We start from the raw sequence: 27,546 nt of genomic DNA, 5'->3' as shown, positions 1-27,546 counted from the left end.
TTCTGGGTGGAGGTTTACACTTTTATTGCACGTTCGTGGACAGTATTAAGCACAACAACATGATTCAGGAACACATAATTAGGATGCACCAAAGAACACTTCAAATCGTCAACTGGTAAAAAAAAAAACAAAAACAAAAAAAACATGGCTGCCTGATGGGACTCTACTAAAATACAAACAGTGCAAGTAGAAAAGAAGCTACCCAAAAGATTGGAATCACAGCAACGTCTGTCCGCCTTAAGTCTATTTGGTTATACTGCCAAGCCCGCAGGAATAAACACACCTTTCTCCCAACAAGGAGACCTTTAGTAATCCCCGCTGTAAATGGTTTAGTACAAGGAATTAACTCGTGCAATCCCTCCCTGCCTTAAAGGGCTGCAGGTTTAAAAAGTCAAGGTGGTGATTGGAGAGAGGAATGCACAGACAACCCGACACATGTGAGCGGTTAAGCTCAGCGCGCCTACATGTTTAAGGTCTGGTTAGGTTGACGCAAATAAAAACTAGGAGTAAGGGGGAAAAATCTTAGTCAGGGTTCAGCAATGTTCATCCAAGTGTGTGAATGAAACGGGCTCGACCAGACTGCTGCTGCGGCATTAGAGCAGTACTACCGTAATAAACATCCTGTTAATTAGATGGACATTTGCTGATAACTGTAATCACCAGTTAATGAAGTTGAAAATAGCCAATAACAGCTGGAGTGTAGAAATTTACCTCATCTTGTCCCTCACATAAATACTATAAAATGGTAGACAATCACAGCTGCACTTTTGCTACTTAACACAAGATAAACCAGCATCGACAACACATTGGAACCTCAGGTGAAGTTATTGAAACTTGGGAGTGGAAAATAATCCATTTATGGAAGTTTGATTGATTGGAGAATCTGGTACAACGTTAATCGGTAAACTCTCACAGGTTTGTAAATAGAAAGAGGATACCCCATGATTAGGCCATGCTAAATACACATAATTAACAAGAAAAAAATAAAAAAATCATTACTTTCTTATAAGATCCCCAAGAATAAATACTAACATAAAACAAAAATAAAAATCTGAACAAAAAAAATAAAACTATATCAGCTAAAATCTAGATATAGGAGAAAGCCCTCCACCAGTTTTCTGTCTATGATCAGTGCTATGGCTTAAAAAAAAAAGCAACTGGAGTAAATAAAAAGACATTTCAGACCAAATGCATAGAAGATTATCAAGTGTACGTCTGTTAAATAATAACATTATTTGCTATAAAAGCGTAAACTGTCATTCAAGTCCCTTCTTTCTACATTTAAAACTGTCAGAATGTAAAGTTTTCCTCTGATATTCTCTGATATATGATGTACTGTAGAGACAAGACATCTTATCAAAGCTTATTATTCTTCCATTGTAGGTAAAATGGACAGGTCATTGTTAGCATAACTGGAGTGATGAATTTATGACTGGATTTATGACTGGAAAACAAAAAATAAAAAAATAGCTGCTGATTATCAACAAGCCTTCTAAGTGAGTGGAAATAATCATATTTCCATATTTTTAGCCAACAGCAAGCACTATGTTTTGGAATAAGTACATTCAAAAAAAAGCATATGCAGCTATCCCTCTTGGATAATATTCAGAAATACTGATGTGGCCGGCCTGTTCAGGCAAAGCAGTAGTCCATGTGGCTCAGGAGTTCTCTGTGGCGACTGGTTGGATAGGAAGCCTGACACTTGGGACACTCCAGGAAGCTCTCGTCCAGGAGGCTGATGACCTTAGATGGCGATGTGGGGTCGTTAATAGCAAGACGCCCAAACTCCAGGTTATCATACGAGCTGGGCTCTGAAAAGCGGGAACTTAGCTGCTTCTGAAATAGAAAATAAAAATAGTGTGACCTCCTTTAATTCAAAATGACACAGCAATTGTGTGCATGTAAACGCTTGTAGCTTTAAACAACTTTTTGTTACTGCAAAACTTCGGCCACTGTTGCTTTGGTAAAAAAAACAGCACTGAGCAAAGTTTGAATCAAAAGTTGCTACATGTTTGAAATATACAGATGCACCATGTTATGAATTAGAAGCACGGACGACACTTACAGCAGATTCCAGTTTAGCAATTTGATCACGGGCTTTTCGAAGCTCTTCCAGCACTTTCTGTAATTGCTTCTGCATGCTCTGACGATCAAGTTTTTCATTCTCAAAGTCCTTGGCGGAGAGCTGGATCTTAGGAAGCAACGCAAGTATTAATATAACTGGAACTGTTTCAGGATTCCGTACTTAATACAAACGAGCCAAAAAAGACGTCTCCACCTGTTGTTCCAGAGCAGCGATTCTCCTCCGTTCCTCGTTTTCCTTAATGAGAGACTTCTGCAGCATATTTACCTGAGAAGACCAAGTTATCAAGGCCGTTTTGAGCGTGCAGGACATGCAATCGTTTCAAACCTCACCAAGGCGACAACAAAAAAAGAACGCCTTTCAAAATTGGTGAACAAAATAATTTAAAATGTTCTCAGCTAATATTTGTCTGCATCCATCACTTTCATGTACACTTTTCCCAACATTTGCTAGACTCTTATTTTGAAAGTCTAAATGAAGTGGGGTGTAAATACGTTTTTGATCCCCTGCAGATTTTCTAAGTTTGCTCACAAACAACAAAAGTCTAAATGTTGTGGGATTATATGTGGGGAGACAGAATATTAATGGAAGAAAACAAAAACACAGAATATGAGGAAAAATTTTAATTAGACAAATCTTTAGGATTGGTTTATATGTCATTGAGTGAAAGATGTCATCAAAAATCAAAGGTCAACTTAAAAGTCGGTGAGGAGACCTTTATGAGCGAGCAAAGCACTAAGACCTTTACCTGCTCACCAGGTTTTCACACAGAATCTCTCAGAAGGGATTTTGACCCAGTTCTCCTTCCAGACACTCTTTAAGCCAATTAGGCTTCTTGGTTGATGCTTGCCACCTTAAATCTCCAGCTCCCTCTACAGGTTTTCTGAAGGATTGCGGTCCGGAGTCGGACTGGGCCACGCCACGACGTTAATGTGCTGCATCTTCGGCCGCTCCATTTTTGCCTTAGTAGTGTATCTTGAAGTTGTCGTGGCAGAAGACTCATCTGTGAGCTATCTTTAGCCTTCTGATGCACGATTTCACAGTAAATAACCATATTCATTGGCCTCCTGATACACTGAAGTACCCCGTGTGCCGCTAGCAGAGAAACGGTCCCAGAGAATTATTTTACCCCTGTGCTCAAAAGTGAAGATTGTGATCTTCAGATCAGACTCTGCATTTTTGTTCCTTCAAAGATGGTGGCTTGAGTTACAGGCAAAAGAAAAATTTTCCCCAAGCCTTCAATAAGTAATTTAACACACTACATTACAGTACAGTGTGCTATCAAATGTGTTCTTTGCGCCTCTGACCTCAACTGCCTTCAGAACGTCCTGCAGGCTTTCGTTGGTCTGACCGTGGTGAGGGAGAGGTTGGTGTGTTTTATATACACACAAATCAGTTTTTACTTTACTCTACATGTGTTTTTATTGTTTACAGGTATAATGTGTCTTCACAAACTGCAGAGCAGGGAATCAAACACTTATTTCCCCCATAGCACCTTTGTCGTAAGTGACGTCCATGTGTAAATCCACAGCAGTCTTACAGCTTTCATAACAAAGTAACAGCTCGTTTTTATCTATATTTTGGGCATGTTCAGTTTATCTAGACATTAAAATGGTTGCAGGACTTTGCGATTTTTTTGTTATCTTTCCAAAAAACGATTCAATGTTCCCATTTTTAGTTCAGATATTCTGACCTGCTCCAGAAGCTCAGCGGATCTCTTTTTCTCCTCGTCCAGTCGGTTTTCCATCCTCTCCAGATCGGCCCTCATCCGGTCTGCTCTCTCTGATGACACCTTCCTTTCCTCGTGCGCTGCATGTCTAGATGTTTGGGATCCAAACACAGGTAAAAGTTAAGTTATTGGACCTAAACACTAAAATAAAAACTTCTTTATAAAAGGGAATACCAGTGAATGAGTCGTTTCTGGGCACATGGATAACCCTGGACAGCACTGATTAGGGCTGGGTATTGTTAAAAACCTTACAATTCGATTCTGATTTAAATGTTGATTTATTTTGTAATAATAAAAAAATAAATTTTTTAAGAGTCCCTGTCATTAAATTTTAGACATTTATTTATATTTTGTCTGTATGAACAGCCATAGTATACCACTGCATGTATTCATACGAAGGAAGGGTGCAGCGTAAACGTAGTGGGTCGAGCTAACGACAGCTAGCGTGTTAGCTAATTCACACCGGAAGATTTTCTCCCAAATGGGAACTTTACTGATTGATGCCAGCCTTATAATACGGTGGGAAAAACCCTGCATGACAGAAATACATGTAAACCTAAATTATTCTCCTATCCTCTAAGAAACAGGGATAATTCTCCTAAGTTTTGAACAACAACCCATCTGGAAATAAAGCATTAGTGCAGTAATACTTGTGATGAATAAATAGAGCAAAAGTTTAAAAAGTATTATACTACTCAGTGCTGGACTGAGAGAAAAAAAAAGTGGCCTGGGAGTTACAGACTGGCCCACTTTCACCTGCTGGGCTGAAATGTTCATGAAAAATCTAAGTATGCATCAGTTACAGCTGATTATTCTCAGATGGCCGACATAAGTGGCAGATATTTTTGCCAGATATTGTTGTCTTAGATGTTTTTGCAGGTGGGGCTTTTTGGGACAGGTTTTTCTCATCTCTGCTGCTCAGTCGGCCCTGGAGCGCTCGTGCAAGAGAGAAAATGTCCATTCTGACGCCATGTGCTGAGCGGAGTCGGACTGGACCGGAGGAGTGCTAGAGAAGAGACGGAGAGTGTGTCGATTGACCATGGGGCAGAGCACAACAGGACCTCCAGTGTGCTGAACCACCGGCGCACCGAGAGAATCCACTGTAGTTTCAGTCCGCCACTGTGTCAGCACTGCAGTAAAGTCTTTTACTTTATTTACATTCCTGTTGTCTGACTTTCACCCATGAAATGTGAAACACTTGAAATTGTTGCTCATGAACCCAAAAAATGAATTTTTTTCCCACCCCTAGTCATGTCACCATGTCGGTTTTACCTGTTGCCAAGCCGTTCGGCCTGCAGCTGTTTCCGGGCCTCGTCCAGCTCCTTGCCCTGCTCGTCGTATTTCCTCAGAAAGGCAGACAACTCGCTACACTTGTCCTCGTACTTCCTCTGCAGAGCACAGGTCTCCTCCTGGACTCCGCTGACCTGTTCCCTCTGACGCCGCAGCTCGGCCTGAGCTTTCAAGGTCTGCGGAGGCCATGAAAGAAAAGGCAAAAAACAGTTTGATTTCCGTCTCTTACTCAGTTCTTCAATCCGGCTCCGCAGATCAATTATAAAGATGTCTGAATCCAAGGACTCGGGGTATTCGGCTGCATACTGATTCAGCGCTGAGGCAGTCTCTTTCAAAAGGACGGACTGCCAATGAATTTGTTCACACTTCATCGGGGAAAATGGGGACAACGGCGGGTCATTCATGTCGACAACGCGAGCAAACAGCACAGCTGGAGTAATTTACAGTACCATGGTAAAGAATTCACCCCCTTAAAGATTGGCTTGATCCTTAAAGATAAACTGAGTTAATAAAATATGAAGTTTCCAAACAATTCTACATTTATTATGGGGTAAAAAGTTATCCAAACCAAACTGGTCCCAGATGAAAATATAATTGTCCCTAATCCTAACAACTGCAATTAAGTCCTTGAATAACTGACAAGTGTTTTGTATGAAAGATCATGTCACAGCATTTCAATCACATTGAAGCCTGAACCTTGACTAGATCAAACCTTAAGTTGTCGAGCTGTTAACTGGCGGACTTCCTGGTGCTTTGGACCATTGTCCTGCTATGTGCCCTAAATGAGCTGGAGCCTAATGTCAAAAACTGCAGGCCAGAAATGTTCATTCAGGACTGTGTGGTACAGAGCAGAATTAATATTTCTATCATGATAAGTCGAAAAAATGAACATGAATTAATCATTCAGTCTTCAGATGGTGAAGAAACGAACCATAGTGCCGGTCACTGTGGTTCACTGGAGTCCTGATGCTTTAGAAATGTAACTCTGTCCAGGCTGATTGTCGGGCCGATTCTATTTAAGTAATATTCTGAGTCTATGGCTTAGTGGTGGGTGTGGCTTATAAATCTTAATTTAATCAAAGATTTAAATGAGCTGGGGGCTGTTATTTTTTCCTCAGTGGGGGGTTTTCTGGATAGCTTTCCTCACTTGATTTGACAGCAACATCTGAAAACATCAATTTGTATTTACCCAGATTGTCTCCGTCTGACAGTGAAATGTCTTTGATGAACTGAAACATTTACGTTTGAAGGAAAAACAAATTTGTGTGGGGTAAAAACCGTACTGAGTTACTGTGAAAAAGACACTGGTATCTGCATTGTTTACCTGTTCCTTCTGAGCATTCAGCTCCTGCTGAGCTTTGGCAGTCTGATCCTTCTGGCTCTCCAGGTCTTTCTGCATACCTAAAAGCAATTGCTCATAGTGCTTTTTCAGGTCGGATTGTTTCTCTGTAGCTTGACTGTTGCTTGAAGCTGCTACAAGGGGAAAAAAATAAAGGAGATTAAAATTAGACCTCCAGTTCAAGAGGAAAAAGCTTCTATGGATAATTTTAGACAAGTTCTGTGTTGAATATTAACAGCAAAATACTGCATTACACTGTTGTTGACCAATCTCCTGCTCTGATAAATACCGGACAACTATTTTCCTAACCAGAAATAAAAACTGCATGACGAGGGCTGCACAATGCAACGTGTAAAATCATCACTGCAATGATGATATTTAATCAGAGGGTACAATATTCATATCACAAAGGACTGTGATATGAATAATTGTTGCAGATTACATTTTAAGTTTTATGAACATGCATTTTACAGGCTAACGTAATATTTAGCCATTTGGACCGTTGTCAAAAATGCTAAAGGTCACAAAGTGATGGAAACAGAGATGAGAGGAGAAAAAAGCAGGCATATAATCTCAACTGATATCCTCATCGCAATATTTATGACGATATTATCGCCGTCGCAAGAGTTTAATATTGCGCAGCCCAACTTGTGACTGAAAGAGTGTGCACCAAGAATAATAACTATCTGAATCTATACACTGTTTGCGGACTTTGTTTTACTTTATTTCAACCCCTTTATCACAACGTCTCCATCGTCTGCATGAGGATGTCATGAATGTTTACCCTCAGAGCTGGGTTCTGCTTTGCTTTCCTGCTGCTTAGCCTGGGCCAGCTGCTGCTCCAGCTCCATTGTTCTGGCAACGACCGACTGAACGTAGACCTCCCTCTGCTGATCGTACATCAGCCACTGCTGGTTCTTCTCAAGAGCCTGGTGGCAAGATTGTACAACTGTTTTAAACAAACGCTCTGATATTAGATTAGATTCAACTTTATTGTCATTACACAGGTATAGGTACAAGGTAACGAAATGCAGTTTAGGTCTAACCAGAAGTGCAATAGCAGCAAGTGCAGGATAAACAATGGTTCCATATGTACAGGACATGGGTTATTACTCAATAAATATAGAGATGTATACTATTATAGACAGAATTTTACTGATAGATTTGGCCTATGAGTATAATATATAGATAACTAGTATTGTGAACTAAATTTACAGCTGGATGTTTACCGATATGATATTTTGGGTAATGATGAGAACATGAGCTTGAGGAAATACCCAAATGAGAAAAAACAAAAAAAAAAAAACAAAAAAAAAAAAACTATTAATTTATTAATGTGATCAAAAACATATTTAGATCTATTCGTGTTGCTACCCTTAAATAAAATCTGGTGCAACTAATAGCCTCCAGAAGCCATCAAATTAGCAGAGTACGCTGTTTAATGTATTGTCATTTTAAATACAAATGAGAGCTGATGGGAAAAGATGGATGTGAGTAAAACTTGATGCAGGCTGCTAAAACGTTGAAGCTAGATGGAGCTTTGCCTTCCAGCAGGACACTGACTTAACATACAGCCAGAGCTACAATGGAATAGCCTCTTAGAATGGTCTAGTCCAAGGATCAGCCACCTTTACAACCCACAGAGAGCGATTTGTTGCTTTTGGTCAAGCTAAATAAAAATCGCTTAGAACCATGAAAGAAACAACCGTCTTCCAAACAAAATATCTTTTTTTTTTTCTTTTTTTTATATATATCTACTATTGTTAAAATAAAATTTATTTTAGGTTTAAAACATTTTCTTCAAAGCGATATTCAATAAAAAATAAATATATATAGAGCTTGGGAAAAAAAAAAAGACTTAATGATAAGGAATTTTGCTTAAACTATTAGTGTTATTCTTTGTGGAAATGTTACACATATACTGCATGAAAAACACCTAGAAAAATGTGCTAAAGCTGGCATAATTTATTACTTAACATTTTAAAATGTTGCTAAGTTCTTTAGCAATTTTGGCCAGCGTTATTAAAAACCACGCGCGGCTCCGGAGTCGCTGATTGCAGACCTCTGGTCTAGTCAAAATCCAGACCTAAACCCAGTTGAGACTTAACAGAAGCTCTCCATCCAACCTTACTCAGTTTTGCAAAATAAAACCTAAAATGTTTAGTTCCCACATAAACAAAGATGGCAGTGACATACCCTGAAAGCTTTGCGGCTTTGCTTGTAGCAAACGGAAGTCCTACAACGTATTTAATATGAGGGCTTTTTAAATGCACACCACACATTTTAGAATTTTATTTGTACAGTATTTTAAACCACATATCTTTTTCCTTTCACTTCAAAATATGCACTATTATGTGTTGGTCTCTTACACAAAATCCCAATAATTGAAGTTTAGCAGTTTTAATGCAACAAAACATAACCTAGGGGTATATATGCTTTTCTGAGGCACTGACAGGGAGCTCAATATGCCTTCATACTCCTGCGGTACGCAGTGTCACAAGAATATGACGTTCACAATTTCAAATATACAAAGCAAAGCCAAATGACCAAGTGGACTCACATCTTTGAGTTGATCTTGCAGCTGGACCAACTCTCCCGAAGGTCCCTGGTTGTTCTGAAAAGAGAAAGATGCTTTGAAAAGGGTGAATTACAAAAGTAGTGATAAAAGGTGGAGGCCTTGATGCAGCCGTCACAACGGACATTCAGTTAAGGCTGACTTTAAAACTTGAATAAAAAAAAAAAGAAAAAAAAAAAAAAAGAAAAAAAAGAGTAGGTTAATTTGTAATGGTCCGAGGGTTAGATTTATATTTGCAAATCTTTGTGAAGGGAAGAATGTTTTATTCATTTAAAAAAATGGTTGTAGCATCTGTGCCTTTTTAAGCACAAACGAAGGCTTTTTTGTGTGTGGTGCTGTTGCAAGGATTCCAAAAACATTTCAAGCTGGCCAGGTTGTTCTGTCAAGTGACATAAACCATTAATTTCATATACTTTCTTTCCCGTTTAGTTTTTAGAAGAAAACAAAAAAAGCTACGTAGACACAAAACTACAGATCTGCCAGAGGCTTAGAAGTTACACATGGGCTTGCCGACTTAAATTATTTAGCCCAACTTTTAATAATGCAAGAAAAACACAGCAGCGAGTGATGAATCTATGCTCTCCTACATTTCAAAGTCTGGGCTACATGACCCATGTCACCAACCCTGCAGTCAGTTCTCCAGCTTCCCTCCCCAGCGTATTGCTGGTCATGTCACATTTCTGTCACTATGGGCCTTCCAGCCTGATCCCGATCTCTATACATTCTGTTCAAATTTAACATTCTTCGCACTTAAATTTAAGCTGGTCCCTCTTTTCTTTTAGCCCGAGTGTAAATTTACTCTGAATTTTAGGCAGATATATCTACTACAGTTAGGGTTTGTGTGTGGAATCTTGCAAATCTGGAAATTAATAGAGGATAGACAAAATAATGGCTAAATGACGAGACAATTATGGCAAACGGAATGATGGTGGATGGATGGCATGTTTTAGATGAGTCTCTGCTCCAACATACCTGAATTAAATGACTGCATGCCCTCTTCAGCAGCGATCAGCAGCTGCAGAGGCCTGTCATTCACCCATTAATTTAAGTCACGTGAGTGCAGGCAGGGAAACACCTAAACCTAGCGGTCGAGGTTTTTTCTTGTGAAGGCACCGGCCGATACGTGCACACGTTGGCCGATCCATTAGTGCATTCAGCCGCCATGCCGCGGCGTCACGTGACTTGGGGGACTTTTTAAATCCAAGCGCAAGACATCTACATTCAGGAAGGCTTAATACTCAGAAGCGCTGTGGCATTTTATTTCAGATTTCCAACTTCTAATTCTTTAGTCGGTTTTATTTGTTTTCATCTATATTTGGAATGTTTGTTTTTTTTGGTCGGTTTTATAGTAAAGGACTTTGGCTGTCTGTATTAAAGAGCTATATGTTCATAAATAAATGAAATAAAATAAAAAGAACAACAGAAGTACACCTAAGTGGCCAAATACAGTATTGGCAAACATATTAAATGCATTGCATCTGAAATATATTAGCCAAATAGTCCTTTGCAATTATGTTGCTGCATACACTGGTGCTGCAGTGATGAATATGATTCAATGTGTTGCGTAACGCTACATGAGCAGAAAAATAGGGCGAATCATAGATGGAGAGACAGTTGGATGGACAAAAAGATGGATAGGTAGTGAAAGGACAAATGAATGGATGAACTCAGATGTATGTTGAGTAGACAAATGAGTGGAAAAAAAAAAAACGAACAGTTGAAGGGCTGTGGGACGGAAGGATGAGTGGACAAAATTTCTGATGGACAGATGGATTGTTTCTGAACATAGAGATTAAAAGAGAGGATTAAACTAACGGACAGACCAACAGACTGATGAATGGATGAGTGAATGGACAAAGTGGTTGACGAATGAGCGGATTGTCAAACCAAAGCACGTTCCTTACAGAGACCAGGAGAAGATCTAAATAACCGACTCACTTGCTCTCCTCTGTAGGGACCCCGGATCGTACGTCTGAAAAGACTGCTGACTCTGGTAACACCATGGAAACATCATTAGCTTGGCTGTTTAACTAAATCTAAATGTATAAGCTGAGGCCTCTGTGCCTCCAGAAGGAGCAGCGGAGATTGCTCGGTTTGTTGATCTGAATATTTCCAAGAGGACAACTGGGAAATAGCACTAGAAAAATGACATTAAATTCCTTAAAGATGAATGGGAATCTAGCAGCAGAAGTTTTTCATAAGTTGTTTAGCAGAAATAACAAGGTTCTAACAAGGCAACATCATTGAACACATTAAATTAAAGCAAGTAACAAAGTTTAAACCATATTCTTTAAATAAATACCCAATAAAAATACCTATTTAGCAGAAGCTTGTTAAAAACATTCTGCAGACGTTTCTAATCATTTTATGGCCTTGTGATGTAACCTACTTGCTGCTGCAGCTAAGAAGCCAATTAATGACCAGTTTATTTTCAACATGCTCATATTTGCATTATTTGAAAGCTGACTACGGTTAAAAACATTAAGTCTAATTAAAAACCACGGTCAGAAATTTATTTAGTAATCACAAATGTTAGAAGCAGTAACCTGTCACATTTAACAAAGATACGGCTTAGCAGGGCTGCCAAGCTTTTTTCTTCTTTAATGAAAGCTTTCAGTTAGTGTTCACATCACCTGAAGCGCCCTCCTGTCTGACACATACAGCATTTAATTCTGCTGCTTTAACACAACAATGAGGCAAACTATGAAACGCAACTTAAAAAAAGAAAAAAGAAAAAGTGGGACACATAGTTCTGCTCATTTATATCCAAGCGTTGCAATTTAATGCTTTGTTCTAAGAATAGACGTGAAACAAACATCTTCAATCAAAGACATAAAGCACCCTCGTGACCTTTGAGCAACAAAAAAAATGCAAGCTTTCTTTTTAAATACAGACACGAACATCTAGTATATTCCACTTTAAAGGAAAACAGCTGAATCACAACAGCACTGCTTTTCCTCCAGCTCTAGCTCTGGTGGTGCAAGAAATATTCTGACATGTAAAAAAGAAAATTACTCTTAAAACAAATAAAAAAAGCACCCACGTAATCAAGTAACATAACAGGGGAAAAAGCTCATTTCTCCCAGTAAAATGCTCTTCAGATAAGCTTATTAGTTTGCAATAAATAATAAAGAATCGCTGAATCTTATTAGTTTGTCCTTTTTTTGTATGCTATTGCTACATCTGTTTATATTCCTCAAAGGCCTGCATGTAATTTTGCAGACTACGCTTCCTTGCAGATGAGCAAGATGCCCGGTGACAGCTTTATAGTCAATGCAGCAGCACTGGGTTTGCAGTTAAGAAGAAGTGGCTACTACAGATTCACTTTTATCTCTTCTACAGGCAGGGTTACACAGCTGACGGCCGATAAAAAGGAGATTACTGAAAAATCATATTTTTTTTCCGTTACAATGTCTGTTATGGCTGATGTATTTCTGAGAAATAAACCTTTCATGAGAAGGCTCCAGGGAGAAGGTGGTGTCAGCAGTCTGGGGAAACTGAGATTAAACACTGCCACCTGATGGACAAAACGGGAGCTGCAGTTCTCAAACACATCCTTTCATCCACCGGTGACTAATGAAAATCTGATTTATCAGCATCAAGCAAATGTTACACTGTTTATTAGAAACCGTTTGAACAGATTTGTTGTGACAAAAGCCAAATCAGAGGTTTAATTGGGATGTGTTGTCTTCTAAAAGATATCCATGTAATAAATCTGTATTTAGACCAGGAAAACGGCAGGTCGGGATTGTTCATAAAAGGTATGAGATGAAAGCTGTCGGTTGGTTTATTTCTATCTAAATAGGGAAATATACTGACAGGGTTGGAAAATATTGTTCACCAAGACTTGAATTTGTCAAAAAGTAATGAGAACCCTGAAAATCTAAGTATAAATACAAAACATTCGCCATTTATTTTAAGCAAAAATGTCTACCCAACTCATCTCTTAAATATACAAACCAACTAGAAGCTGTAGATAAATTACCAGCAGGGTGGGCTGTGTTACAGACTACATGGACATCTGCAGGGACACCATCATCCCAGTTAGGACGGTTCGCTGCTTCCCTAACAACAAACCGTGCATCAACAGTACCGCTATACTATTAATTGCACTCGCAATATAATTGCGATTTAAAAACCCGCCACCATTTCCAAACAGCAGAGGCATGCCATATTTGGTCATGTAACATCTAACGAGCATAAGATAAGCCTTTTTCTCACTCCAGCCCTTCTGGTGGCGGTAATACGCTTAACACAGAGAGGAAGAGATTTGCAGCTAGCAGGCAGATCAAACCATGCGATCTGGAGGTAAGCACTTTTCCATCTAACAGTAAAGTCCTGCGAGAATGGACTCTGGACAAGAGAGTGATCAAAACTGAAAATATGGAAACCCTGGAGCCAAAGAAGAAAGCTTCGTCTGTCCTCTGGGAATACTCCGGTTTTAAGAAAGGCGACAATGTGCCGTCTGAGGCATTCTGTTAAACACACTGAGCTAAAGTTAAAACACTGAGAAACATGACTACCCATTTTTTTTTTTTTTGCACTTAAAAAAAAAACAAACAAAAAAAACAACAGGGTTCTTCTCGATGACTGCATGACAAAAATGTCCTCTGCCATCAAACTTCAGTGAAAGACGTTTGAAAGAGTCGTGCTGTATGAACGAACTTCAAAATACCAAGTGTCACTCAGGCAGGGTTCTTAGATGCTAATACATTATTATGTTTTACTGGTGTGAGAAATTTTATAATTAATTTAATATATTATAGGTATTGGTTATTTCATGTCATTTTTATCTTTCGAAGGAAGTGCACTGACTGTAAAAATAACTACTTCAGTTTGGGTTTTTTCTGATTAGAAATCAGTGATATTTCAGTTTATTGGATTAGAGTTTAGTAGATTAGGGCTGGCAAATATATTGAGATTTTAAAAATATCAAGATAAAAAAAAAGAAGAAATTTAAGATGATACATCAAGATGGTTTATGTCGCGTTATAATTATACTTTTACGTATTCCTGTAGGCTATTTTTTTTAGCCGTTTTTCAATTTATCTACAGCCGTTTGAAACAAAGCTTCATCCCAAATGTCTCACAGACAATTTTTTTTAAAAGACATACCGTTTTATGATTACTTTGTAAAAAAAAAAACATATCGAGATAAATATTGCATATCGGCATTCAGCCTAAAAATTGAGACCTTGTCTACAACGATCTATATCTATAGGTCATATTTGTTCCTTGTAATTAATGCATAGGAAAATTCATTTTGTTTTATGGTTGGAACAAAAAAAAAAAAAAAAAAAAAAAAAAAAAAAAAAAAAAAAAAACCTCACGCAGCTCCAATTAACAGTGGCTTCAAGGAGCTTTTAACAGAAAGAAAGCCTTCAGGAAAGGTGACAGGGAAAACATCAGTCACTCGGTAAGAACTTAAGGAGTCTTCGAAGCGAAGCACCGGAGGAGGACTACAGGTGAAAGGTGGAGAGAAAGCTGAGGAACCATAACAGAGGTGTGGAGGGGATTGAGAACAAACACAGGCTATAGGTAGGATGAGCCGTCAGGTGACGGAAGGAGGAAAACGCCCAATAAACCGCAACCTGCGACTTAAAAAAAAACAAGCCAGACATTTATAATAAGCAGACCTGGTCACACTGCTATTGATGCCAATGGACTTTCATTGGGCTGCCGTAAAGCTGTTCATCTTACCACAGAGAACAGAGCCACTAGGCCGCCTCACCAAGTGTTGTTTTTTGGCCACAGGCAGTAGGGGGCAGATGACAGACCCTCAATGGGTTCATAAACGCTTAGATTACCATCATACGTACTTAGAAGAGCATCATATATTACGGTAAAAATGTTACTTAGTGTGGCTTTAAAATAAACATGAAGCTTAGCCTGGCGGGGGTGATGGTTGAAATACGCTGGAGGAAACCCTGATGCTCCACAGAGCTCACTCTCACTTGAACAGGCCCGGTGGTTATGCTAGAGTGATGTTGTTGTTTGACTTCTCTAGTGCTTTTAAAACTATTAAACTTGATATCCTGGGAAACAAACTGGAGAGGATGGGAGTGGATTTATGTTCTTACCTCCTGAATAGTGGTCCGAGGAAGACGGCTGCAGTTTGGGAGGTTGCAGAACTGGGTACCTGAGAGAGTCATCGGCACCGCAGGGGTCCCCATGAGGGACAATGCTAGCGCTGTTCATGTCAGACTTCCAGTACCACGAGAAGACACTTTGGCTAATTGTATGCCAAGATACTGTGGCAAAATGTTTTTAGTCAATATATTGTAAATCATTTAATTTTATTTCTACATTAGCCTTATTCTCTCTTATTTTATACTTTGTTAAAAGTCCATGTGTTGTTCATATCTGTTTTTCAATTACTTGGACAACATAATTTCCCTGCGGGTATCAGTAACACGATCTTGAATCTTGAATGAATAAATAGATGGCTAACAAACAGACAAATGAGCAGACAGATGGACTGATAGATGAGACACATTTAAGGATTAAAGTACCATTTATTTTTCCCAGCCAAAGCCAAATTTTCTATCCCTGTCCCGGGTTTAGTCTTTTTCTACCCAATGATGCTGTTCAGTCATGAAACAGCATCTTTATCAATTCACTCGGACTGATAGATAGAACTTTAAGGCAACGACAAAGGGAGTAAAGTGAGGAAATGTAAATGTTTTGCCATTAAGGGATGGGTGGAGAAACAGAGACATGGATTGGCCAACAGACTGACATGGACAGGGGAGATAGAAGGTGGATAAATAAAAAGGAGATGGGGGAATATGCTGATGGCTAGAGGGGTGGATGGATGGCAAAATAACCAGATGTACAAATGAGCTGATGAAAGGATGGACTGTAGCAAAGATGGATGGAGAGACAGATAGAAGGATGTATGAAGGGATAGATGCATAAGGTTGGACATATTCAATATTTTAACCTTTTACACGAAACAGAGTTTGGATATAAAAATACTCTACACTAATGTTGTTTTTCCATACTTCTACTGACCTGGAAAGTCCCATCAGACCCCATACTTTTCTAGACTTTCTATGATCCCCTGTTGCTTTGGTGTGTCAGAGCTTTTTCAATAGAACCAGTACTGAAAGAGGTCAACGTTCCCACTGATCATTTCACCTTTACCATCCCTGTTAAAACAAATGTCTAACATATGAGAGATGATACTATTTATAGTCACAAACTCTTGTCTGGAAAAATGTAAAGATCAGGTACATCACCTCCATTATAGCACAGAAAACGCAACCAGATCATGCGAAGGAGAGACGTCTCACTCTCTCCCTGACTAATTAGAACATTTTGACAGGTAGCAGCGTATTTGGGTCAGCCTACCGCGGTCTGCATTTCCAGGGACTGACAACGAGCAGAAACTGTGGCCAGCTTGTTTTTCAGATTCTCCGTTTCCTGTGACAAGCTCTGGAACATCGCCTCTCTCTGTTCTGCCTCTCTCCTGCGCTGCTCCAGCTGGGCCTGCAGCGAAGCCACCACCTAAAATTGCAAAAAAAAAAATAAAAAAATAAATAGCAAACTGAGTAGCCTGCTTTTTGCCACGCCAATGTTTTTAATCGTCTTGTTTAAACAGAGAGCTTGACTGAAAAAAAAAGAAAGGAAAAAAAACGGATAAAAACAAATAAATGTTTTCGTGCATTATCCTCCTCTCGTGACCGACGTTGCGTGGCTGGAAGTCTGGTGGCATCAGCCGCTTGCTGATGAAACTTAATGAGGAGGATGCGAGCATGATTAATGTCTGGGCAAAAAACAAAACGCTGACATTCCATTTACCAGCATGTCATCAGTGGGTTTGGCCCGCTGTCACTCTGACCACACTAAATTAGAGTCATTTCGGCAACAACGGAGGACATATTACACAAGGATAAGCAACAGCGCGGCGAGTTTTTACACCGGAGTCAAAGCGCAGCATGACGCGAATGCTAATACATACAGACAGCAGCCACAGACAAACAGTTTATAAATGTCAAGCGAACAGAATAGAACGGTGCGCGTTGGTATGCAGCTTCTGCTGGTTGTCTAGACTTCACTTTGCAGAGCTGCTGTCAAAGCGGGATAGAAGCGATTTCCCTGTCTGTTTGTGGCAGCTCATTGGAATTCCAGTATGTGTTGCCCCCCCCTTCCCTTCCCTTTCTCTGTCAGTTTTCCACATGCCACCAATACAATGCCAGAGTGTGGACAAAAATAAAATAAGTCACAAGCTGAAGAGTGCTACACACTGGGCGCATCTTCTCATTTAAGCCGGACTGTAATGCCCCGGCGTGTCCGTTGTCCTTCGATGTAGGCGTGTGTATTTGTGTATATGTGTGTGTAGAGGCGTCTTCTTGATGGATAATGGAATGAACGTGATTTTGATTTTCACACAGTTGTCATTGTGCATACCTCTCCTCCCTTAGCTGACAGCTGTTGTCTCAGAGTTTCCAGCTCGTGCTCTTTAACCAGGAGCTGCTGGTTGTTCCTCTCGCGCAGCGTCTCGAGGGACAGAATCCTCTAGAGACAACAAATACACACATAAAATGAATAAATAAATAAATGGGACTGAAAAAGCTGTGAAAGTGCAGCCTTTACCTCCAGCAGCTTGCTCTTGTCTGAGTCAGGTGACTTGATGTGCCGTTTGGCCAGCTCGTCAATCTTTTTCCTCAGGTGAGCATTCTCCTTGCGGACCCTCTCCAGCTCTGCCTCGGCCTTTGAGCCAGAGCTGTTGGATTTAAATCCCAACTTGGACACAAGGCTTTCTTTGGCACCTTTGGATGCCATGGCTTTCTTTGTTGATATCACAGATGTGAGGTGGAGTGTTCTTAATAAAATAAATCAGACAAATCATTTCAAGAGGCTATTATGCTTTGATCTTAATCTAATTTGTACAAAATCGGAAGCATCATGATGCAAGCGGCGGTGAATGTTGACGATACTAAGTCCAAGCATCATGAGCTGCATTTGAGCGAATGTCTGAGTGGAGAAACCGTTGGCCGTTTGGACAAATTTAGGGCTCTTTAACTCTGACCCAGAGTCGTCCTCAACAAGGCTGAAGAAGAGGAGTCCGAGTTGGGAAACCAGAAAGTTGACACGGAGGGATCTTTAGGCCTTGAAAGGTCATGGTCTGATTAATATATTTGCATTCCTGTTTCATAAAATATACTGTAAAAAATTAAAAATTAAAATTAAAATTAAACTTGATCAATTTCTACTTACAACTGTTGAAACTCAACTATTTTAACTGTATTTCTATTTTATTTTGTTTACACCCATATCTGCCTATAAAAAAAAATAAAAAAACCCTAAATATCTACATTTATGTTTTGGAAATGACAAAGCTTGTTTTACATTACACCCATAGCTTCCACAACGTTTCCCAATAGTAATATTTCCTAAAAGGGGATCAGAACAGGAATAATCCTCATCATCACCCATGATCTCTTGGTGTGGCTTACAAACTGCACGTCAACTGACAGGAAGGCTGCTGAGAGAGTACGAAAGTCAGCTAGGGCATTATAAAGAAACCACTTCCCACACTTTATGACATCATACAGGTCTGTTTTCATGCAGGACATGATCTGTGTTAACTGCTGCCATCAACGAGACGTTATAGATCCATCCGGGCGAACACCTTCGGAGTTTAAATGTATAAACCAACAACAACATACCTACCAAAGATGACATATTGCACACCAGATCTCACCTAACGTGCGTTAACTTTTTAAATCTATATTCTTTTCTTCTTGCTGCAAGGCAACACTGCTCACATCTGCCACATGGTCCAATAATAAACACCATGACCCTGACATGTGTTCAATAAAGAACGAATAGAATAAGGATCACACATATAATTGTACAATATTTAGTGTTGACAATTTTTTTAAACTACAATTCGTCAAAAATGAACCAGAATTGGTTGGTGGCCAAGGAAAGGAGTAAAATGGACCCTTTTGTTCTTTCAGAAACAGCATAAGATTCAACAGACCTTAGGTAATATTTGAAGAAAACCCCGTTTTTAAAGTAAGAAATTCCTGAACGGGTTTGACGAGTCGAAGCAGTGTTGCTTTAGGCATGAGGTAAGCCGAATTTCATGTTTTTAGAGACACAGACAACGCACAAAAAAAAGTAAACTGCTATTTTAAGTCAATTGAATTTAACTGAAAGGAAAAAGAAAAACCCCTTCAAAATATTGCCGAATCTGAAACCATTCGTTTCGTTACAAATATCTTCGATAAGTAGTTATAGAAAAAAAGAAAAAACTGACAGTTGCTTTCTTCTATCTCTAACCAGAACCTAATAATTTAATTGACATGACAGTTTAATGTCCAAGTAAACGCACAGAGCAGCTGTTAGGAAGTGAAATGACCGAAACGCAGAACACTTACAGGTTAAGACAGCAGAAGAATAGGCGTTTAATTCACTGGTGGTGGCGAGACCGTTGCTCAAACAACACTTTCATTTCCTGAAGTTTGAATCGCAGCGCGTTGACGTCATATCCGTGACAAAGTGCTAAGTGCGCATGCTCGCATTTCCCAGCGCGTGTTGGACGGCGCGTCAAATACAAATAGATTAAATGTAACGAACTCTAAAAGATCTTTCTCAGACTTTTGATTTAAAGAACATTGTTATGTGTTAATCAGGTACTATGATATAAAATACAATATCCTGCAACTTTTAAACCCAATGTGGAAATTCTATCAAGGAAGGAAGTGGATCTGTTTCAGTGGATAACACATTTCAAAACGGGGTTGTCTTTGAGTGTAACTCACCACCAAATCAACTGTTTTTTTCTTTTTTGCCAATAAACTGTTAACATGGTTGTCTTACAGTACTGTCTACATACACTGGTGATTATTAAAAAAAGTGCATATTTGTCGAAATCCTGCTTTTGTGTCTAAAATATATCACGCCTCTCTTTCAAATTACAACTGCAAGTCCTTGAAGAATTATTTTTCATTAATTATTTAAAACTGGAAATAACAGACAATGTATTAACAATAGAAGTTGTTCAATATGTAAATACAAAAAAATCTGGTGTATGGCGTAGACGTGTCAAAAAATATTCATACACAGACTCTTGGTGTGTACTTATTTCTTTACTGTGTAGGACTGAGACGTCTTCGCAACATTTCCAATTATGGGATTTTTATTTTAGGAATTACATCATTTCCATTTATTATAGGATTTCAATTAATGACAAATATTTTGTTTTATACATTTTTCCTCAACCTTTTTAAAAATAAAACTGGGTTTAAACATTGCTGTCAGCATCTGCCCATCGAGATCTCTCAGTTTTACACAAATATGAATCTGTATTATTCATGTTTAGTCAAATGCATGTCTTAATTGAATGTCTATTTTTTGTCTAGCTTCTGTAATTCGTTTTTTTTTTTGTTTGTTTGTTTTTACTAGGTCAGGAGCTGCTGGTATGTTTCATCCTGTATTAGCATGCAGCTACTGTGTATACTTAATAACCTCAGCTGTGTTACAGAAGTTGATTAAAGCAGCTATAATGGTGGAGCAGCTCTAAGAGTTTCCGCCCATGCTTTTGTCAGGGTAAACAGAAATAATGAGTTAAAGTCAGTAAACAGTAGCTCTGACATGAAATAAGCAGGACTGTCACTCACATTCAGCACCAGCTCTCGGAGCCTGTTTCATACACAGGCTCACTCATGATGAATTTCACATCGAAGCCAAGAGAACACGAATCAAGAAATACATCTGTGCTAATTATTTATTATTGCATTAAACTGACAAACATACTGGCAATCATAAGAAAGTTTACTGAGGTTAAATTATGAAGTCATCCAGCAATGAACCCAGATGTAGACACATGTGGTTCAGTCTTTCTGCACAACTTGTTCTGGGACCTACATTTTCACACGTCAGCTATGTTTTTCCATGTAGACGGCATTCAAAAGCTGAACTGTTTAATCATTTAAACAACTCTATTAAGGATACAAATAGCATATTTCCAACTCATCAGAGCTGGTGAGTGTAATTCTGCTGCTTCACAGCGCTTAAGATGTGTTTTTTTTCCTGAGGGTTAATATCAGTGAAAAGTTTTTACAAGTATGGCAAATTCAAAAAGCCTTCAAGGTTTTCAATTGATTCACAGAAATGATGGTATTCAAAATTATAATTGACCTTTTTCTTTTGTGGGCACAGTATGCCAGATTTCACCTTCATCGATTTTAGTTTGAGGAAAATAAAAGTTAAAAAGTCAGAAATGTGTTTTTTCTATTATTTTGGTGGTTCAAAAATATTTCCAAGACCACTTTCAGGCTTTGTTGTGAGAACAAGCATTTTTTTGTTCAAAACTAACCCCTGAGTGGCAAATTGTTTGTGACGTCTTCTAACCTTGCATCAAAACACACAACGCATTTTTTATTTCATAGCAAAGAAGCAATCTGTTTGATATTATTCACATAAAAAATAACTTGCTAAGACAAGTTATAGTCATATTCAGTAACTAGAACACGCGTTCCGACGAGGCTGGTTTGTTAGATTAAAAGAACCTTGAAAATAACCACCTTTCACCCGGTTTTAAACATACTATTATTTCAGTCCCCAATTATTCATTAAACCTTTTTCAAATTTTTCTGATGTAATAGTCTATGTACAAAAATTTCATTAGTTTTAAGTAGAAAATCATCATGATTAATAGAAATTAAAGCTTGAAAAAAAGTCACTGCATAATCTCTCACTAAAAAAAATGTAATTTAATAATTTATGTTGCATCTATTCATTTGGGGGAAAAAAAAAATCAATTGAGGAAGAAATTAACAGTTTTTCTACCCCCCAAATTAGTAGGCCTATCTCTGTTTCTAATACTATTTTACAGTCTCCTTTTGCCAAGGGGACATTGTTTGTTTGGACTTAACAATAAGCATGGGGGGGCGTTTTCACATCCTCATCCATCTCGTGTGTTTGTTGCTGAAAAACTCCATCTTATTCTAATCCCACCAAAGCATAGTCTGCCTAGAATTTAGATAAGGGAATAGGTAACTGCTTTTGTTTGTGCTTCCCCAAGCTGCTGGTTGCGATGTAGCATGAAATGGTTGTTATGAAGAATGAAAACATTGAATGGTGACCCAAAGACAGCACACTTTAACGACATTCTCTAATGGTCAGCTGTGGAGATCTCCTCCCTTCCCCGACCACTCTGCTCAGGCTGTGTGGTGGGAAAAAACATGAATACGGCTCATCATCCAGCCTACTGGCCACTAGTAGCTTCAAGACGTGAGCCTCTTTATCACATCGTATTTCTAACCGCAGGGAATACAAAGTGGTGGTTTACTAATTAGAGGTCCCTGAAAGAACTGATCAGACTTAAAAAGAAGTGAAGTTTAAATGAAAAAAAAACACTGCATGCGTTATATGTATTTCAAGAAAATGCTAGTGATATGTTTTTTTTTTGTTGCCACCAATAGGTTTTAGCAAATAGGTCCCCCCGCCCCCTGAAATATTATAATAATATTCTCAAAATGAAGGTTTGACTTTGGACTGAGAGGTTATACTGCTGCGATAAAATATTAATTTATTTTATTGCATGGCTGTCAATACATGTGACTAGCACTGGAGTAGTTTATAGCGGTGGTGTATACTGATACATTTCCCTGTATGAAATATCTAACAAATGACCCAATAGGCCGTGGGCCAGAATCTGTACGGTGACTTTTCGTATGAACTGTCAGGGGGCAACTTTCTTGCACCGGGATAAGTTGCTACACATAGCAGTGATCTCAAAACACCAATGTTCCCACGTTTTCACTTGCACATTAAGAAGTTATAGCCGATAAAAAATCTAAACTGTGGCGCTCCAGTCCAATAAGTCACGTGATTCGATTTTTGCTGCTCAGCCAATCCGATCGCTGTATTGTCAGCTGAGCGAGTTTACCACGTCATCATGGCTGCGCCCGTAAGATGGTTGTTTCTGTTGTGTCTGTTTCCAGACGAAGAAAGCCCAATAATAGCATTTTGTGGCGCCACCTGGCAGAGATCTTGATGGCAAGAAAAAAATAAATAGCCCAGACCATCCATCCATTCATCCATCCATCCATCCATTCATCCATCCATCCATCCATTCATTTTCTAACACGCTTATCCCTGCGTTCGCGAGGTGCCGGTCCCTATCTCCAGCTGTCAATGGGCGAGAGGCGTTGTATAAACTGGACAGGTCACCAGTCCATCGCAGGGCAGAAATAGTCCAGACTTTTGCCCAATTTACTGTGATATCACCAAGACCTGCTGCGCTAGGATAGCACAGGTGTCGTTGTGCCAAACGACTTATCCCCGCCAGAATTTGTATTCCCTGCGCCAAGAGCGCATTCAGCTGGAAGAATGAATCTAGTCAACTCCGCCTCATTTCCAACCTATTAGGCGTGGAAATGAGGATGTTTTACTTTTCTTAACGAAATATAGCAATGGTGTCGTTACATTATCGTTCATCCATCCATCCAGTATAATACGTTATGAGAAAGAAAACGGTCATTTCCAGATGTGTCACGAAAATATTAGCTTTATGTTATTAGATTGTCGAATGTCTGTCTGCTGAAACCAAAATCCACCTTCCTAAGTCCATCACAGCTGTCTGCTGGTTCTCTTTTTTTCTTTTTTGGTAGCTAAACCCGCATGAATAGATTATATAAAGCGGATTTCACGTGTGATCAAATGAACACTGAATAAAGGCACAGCCAAAATTATCAGATTTAATAAGATTTTAATTCAACCAAGAACCTTATCGAGATATTAACCGTATTAAGAAAACGAGATATGTCTCTTTTAAAAATAGAACAACGTATTAGGAGTTTAAAAAAAATAAATTTCATTTTACTAGAATGTGATGTTTAAAATATTTAGACTTCACAAAGCTGGAGGTTAAAACTTTTATTGATTTCAAAAATACAATACAAAATTCTACAAATTCCGAAGGGGATAACTCGTTTGGCACAACGAGTTTATACAACGCGTCTCACCCATTGACAGCTGGAGCTCGGCACCAGCACCTCGCAAACCCAGCGGGGATAAGCCTGTTAGAAAATGGATGGATGGATGGATGGATGGACAGATGGTCTGGGCTATTTATTTTTTTCTTGCCATCAAGATCTCTGCCAGCTGGCGCCAGAAAATGCTATTATTGGGCTTTCTTCATCTGGAAACAAATGCATACAAACATCTTACGAGCGCAGCCATGATGAACTGATGAACGCGCACAGCTGACAATACAGCGATCTGATTGGCTGAGCAGCAAAAATCGAATCACGTGACCTCTTGGACCGGAGCGCCACAGTTTAGATTTTTTATCGGCTATAACTTATTAATGTGCAAGCGAAAACGTGGGAACATTGGTGTTTTGAGATCACTGCTATGTGTAGCAACTTATCCTGGTGGAAGAAAGTTGCCCCCTGACAGTTCATACGAAACTTCTTAAGGAAGCGTCCTACAGATTCTGGCCCACGGCCTACAAGCTTTGACTGATTTTATTGTTGTCGTTTATGCCCAACATATGGATTTCTTTTAAATACTAAAGTTCAAATAAAACCTTTTGTGACAAGCGAGTCACAGTCTAAAGAATTTGCAATTGTAAAACTGTTGAAAAATATAACCATTCCCACATTAAAAAAAAAGGCAGAACAAGAGCGATGAAAACGTCTCCATGTTCTCATGGAAAAGCTTTGCGCTGAGCAGCTCTGAAAAGAGCCTTCCTGGTGTGCCTGCTTGTACTACCTGGGTGTAGACAGAGCGATGGAGTGTGCTGTTCTTCTCATTACAGTTCACTGGAGCTACAGCCTGATCTGACACGCTGCAGCTGGACAACACCTCCCTCGTGAGCGTTCCTGGAACCTAATTGATGACTACAGGGAGACAATGGCATGACAAGGAACACGCCTCCAAATGAGAGGACTGCGCAAAATCCCTAAAAAAGGACTATAATTTTTCTAGACAGTGATGTTTAAAAATGTCGCTTGTTTTTTTTTTCTTCCATTCTTCCACCATCTGTCTATTCTGAGATTCACGGAGCTGTCAGCCTCTCGGCCTGCCGCTGGGATCCCTCATCAGCGCCGGGGAGGAGCGGGGCTCATGGCTCAGCCTCCCGGTGAGCCCTGCCTGCATCATCGGCTGTTCGCAGACCAGCTCTACCATTTCTACAGCAGACCTCTTGCTGCTCTACATCATCGACTGGCCTGGCTCCTGTTGTTTGGAGCAGGGTCACGGCATACACTAGCTCTGCAATGTACTGGCAAAGCGAACGGTCCTCCTGTGCCCTTCCATGAACAGCTATAGCCCAGGAGCCAAGTCACTTTGATTAGATCCGAGCAGAGAATTCGAGCCACATTTTATTCAAATGCTGTATTTTGGTCAAAGAAGGTGAGACTTATCAGAAAGTTACTACAAAACAAAGTTTGAGAAGAATATTTTTTTTTTGGGGTGGTTCATAAACTACTTGTGGTTAAAAAGTAGGAGAACTATGGGACCTTGATTCTTCGAGTGCAGGAGGTCCCTCCACAGTTGTTAAGGCTATAAGAAATCTGTTAAAAGGGAGAAAAGACATTAGAGAGACTGCAGGAGTCTCAGCCAGGTACTGGTTGCTCTCTACGTGTAACATGGATTTCCGGTGCTCTTTGTGTATTTGCCCTTTCAAGTAAGTAGAAATAGGCCTTGTTTTTCAAGAAGGGGAACACCCGAGGCTGCATAAATCATTTAGAAATACACATCCACTTTCCTAAAACCATGTAGAAAATCTCCTCATGTATATTGAATGCGAGAACTATTTGTTTTATCAGTTATGTTGTTGACAGCAGCAGCAGCAGCAGCAGCAGCAGAGTGCCGTACTGAAAAAGCAAAGAACTGTGACTGTGACAGCAACAGGGCTGAATGTATTCGCTGGGCTACAGAGGCTTATGCATAGGGTAAAAAAAAAGAAAAGAAAAAAAGAATGTGGGACAAGGGACACATTATCAACACTATGATGACATCATACATTTTAAATTAACATAGATCTCACATTACATTAATCAAGCTCTGCTTCGCCTATTATGGTGCAACAATGAATTAGCACGAGTTGATACATTATTTAACTTTTTTGAAGCTTAACCAAAGTGGTAAACTTTAAAAAAGGTTTGTAAGGTTGTTCCACGTTTATCAAAAAACTTTAAAAGCTTTTAAAGTTTAACACTTTTTAGAGTTTATCGGAAAAACCTTTTGTTTAAAGTTGAATATTTTTTTAGTTAATCTTGGCTGCTCTTACCTTCTCTGTCAGGCAGACATCTTTGGGTTTGGGTAAAAACGAGTCCATAGAGGAGTAAGTGACTTTTCAGCTGTGTGTTATGCATCTGCTCTGTTTTATCCTGTCTCCCGCCATAACTATTAGCTTTTGGGCCCTCTGGCTGTTAGTCACTCTCTGCTCTGCTAATTGGAGTGAGCAGCTACACCCGTTTCTCTCTGTAATCACCTTCATTCCTCCCAGCTGTGATCCTGCCTATATATACCAGCCTCTCTCAGCCCGTCTGTGCCAGATTGTTGAAAGCCTTAAGGTGCGTTCCCACCAAACGCAAACCAAAACGACTGGAGCAAGAGATTTACATCGTATCCCTAGGTAAAGGCACATTCAAGAGAAAAGGAACGCTATTGAGCAAATGCGAATGGCATGGAGAGCGAAGCAAACTACAAACAGCGTGGTGTAAAGCAAAACTGGCACAAGAACAAAGCGAATTTTCGCTCTAGTTGAAAATAGGCAATATTTCTAACGACCAATCATGGATTTACTGACCAAAGACGCCTGTGGTTTGCATCCCGGAGGGAGATCCGTCCCCCGACGTGGGGCAGCAGCTCCTCATACTGGGTCCTGGACAGATGGAATCACTGCTGGAAGTGAACATTGTCCAGATGCAGCTACAGGCGGTGGTACTCGCTGCATCTCTGGAGCATCTGGTGGACCCAGGGGCCCAGTCGCCGTTGTTCGTCTTTCCATATAAAATACCGCACCGTCACTCGTGCGGTATGATCCATCTCCTTAACCATGAGTTGAACAGACAGGAGGAACCGACAAGTGAATAGACGCTGCCCCTATTTGATGACGCTGTGTTGCGAGCTGGAGGAGAAATGGCTGTGTCGTCAGCGCGGATGGTTTGCAAGAGAGAGGAGAAATGTCAAGCAATCAAGGCGAATAATTCACCTAGATCACGTTCGGTGTGACGTAACATCAGAGTGTGTAGCTGGCTGGGCTCCTTAGTTTTCGTCACTTGTTTCTGACCAAGTATGTTTTTTTTTTTTTCATTATGCTGTTTCGCCTTGCCCTTGCTTGGACACCTCATTGACTCTCTGATTCTGGACACGGCCTGGACTATTTTTGGACCAAGGTTCTTGCTCAGCCTTTTGGACCTGGCTGCCTGTGTGCTCCGTGTATGACCCAAGCCCGTCTCACGGACTTTGCCTCCTGCCGATTGTGCCTGTCATCTCCTGTTGTGAGCAGTGCGGATTGCTTCTTCTGACCTACCCTGGACATGACTTGAATGCACCAA

The 27,546-nt window shown here is 39.7% G+C and overlaps 1 protein-coding gene across 2 annotated transcripts; it reads right to left on the bottom strand.

The window, feature by feature from the left end:
* On the bottom strand, nucleotides 1–26,292 carry cep55l (centrosomal protein 55 like). 2 transcript variants are annotated; one of them, XM_036141804.1, is made up of 12 exons: nucleotides 26,274–26,292; nucleotides 17,615–17,843; nucleotides 17,429–17,536; nucleotides 16,370–16,525; nucleotides 9,002–9,055; nucleotides 7,226–7,370; nucleotides 6,427–6,575; nucleotides 5,085–5,278; nucleotides 3,777–3,900; nucleotides 2,279–2,350; nucleotides 2,066–2,191; nucleotides 1–1,836 (listed from the first exon to the last, which is right to left on the bottom strand). In XM_036141804.1, the coding sequence occupies exons 2-12, from the start codon at nucleotides 17,801–17,803 to the stop codon at nucleotides 1,633–1,635; spliced, it is 1,521 nt and encodes a 506-aa protein (XP_035997697.1). In that variant the 5' UTR covers nucleotides 17,804–17,843; nucleotides 26,274–26,292; the 3' UTR covers nucleotides 1–1,632. The 2 variants fall into 2 exon arrangements, with proteins under 2 accessions (XP_035997697.1, XP_035997698.1); XM_036141805.1 differs by having other exon boundaries at nucleotides 6,427–6,572.
* Between the last annotated feature and the right edge of the window lie 1,254 nt (nucleotides 26,293–27,546).

Source organism: Fundulus heteroclitus, chromosome 10 (assembly GCF_011125445.2).
Source record: "Fundulus heteroclitus isolate FHET01 chromosome 10, MU-UCD_Fhet_4.1, whole genome shotgun sequence".
NCBI classification, from domain to species: domain Eukaryota; kingdom Metazoa; phylum Chordata; class Actinopteri; order Cyprinodontiformes; family Fundulidae; genus Fundulus; species Fundulus heteroclitus.
This window is presented reverse-complemented; position numbering and strand designations above follow the sequence as displayed.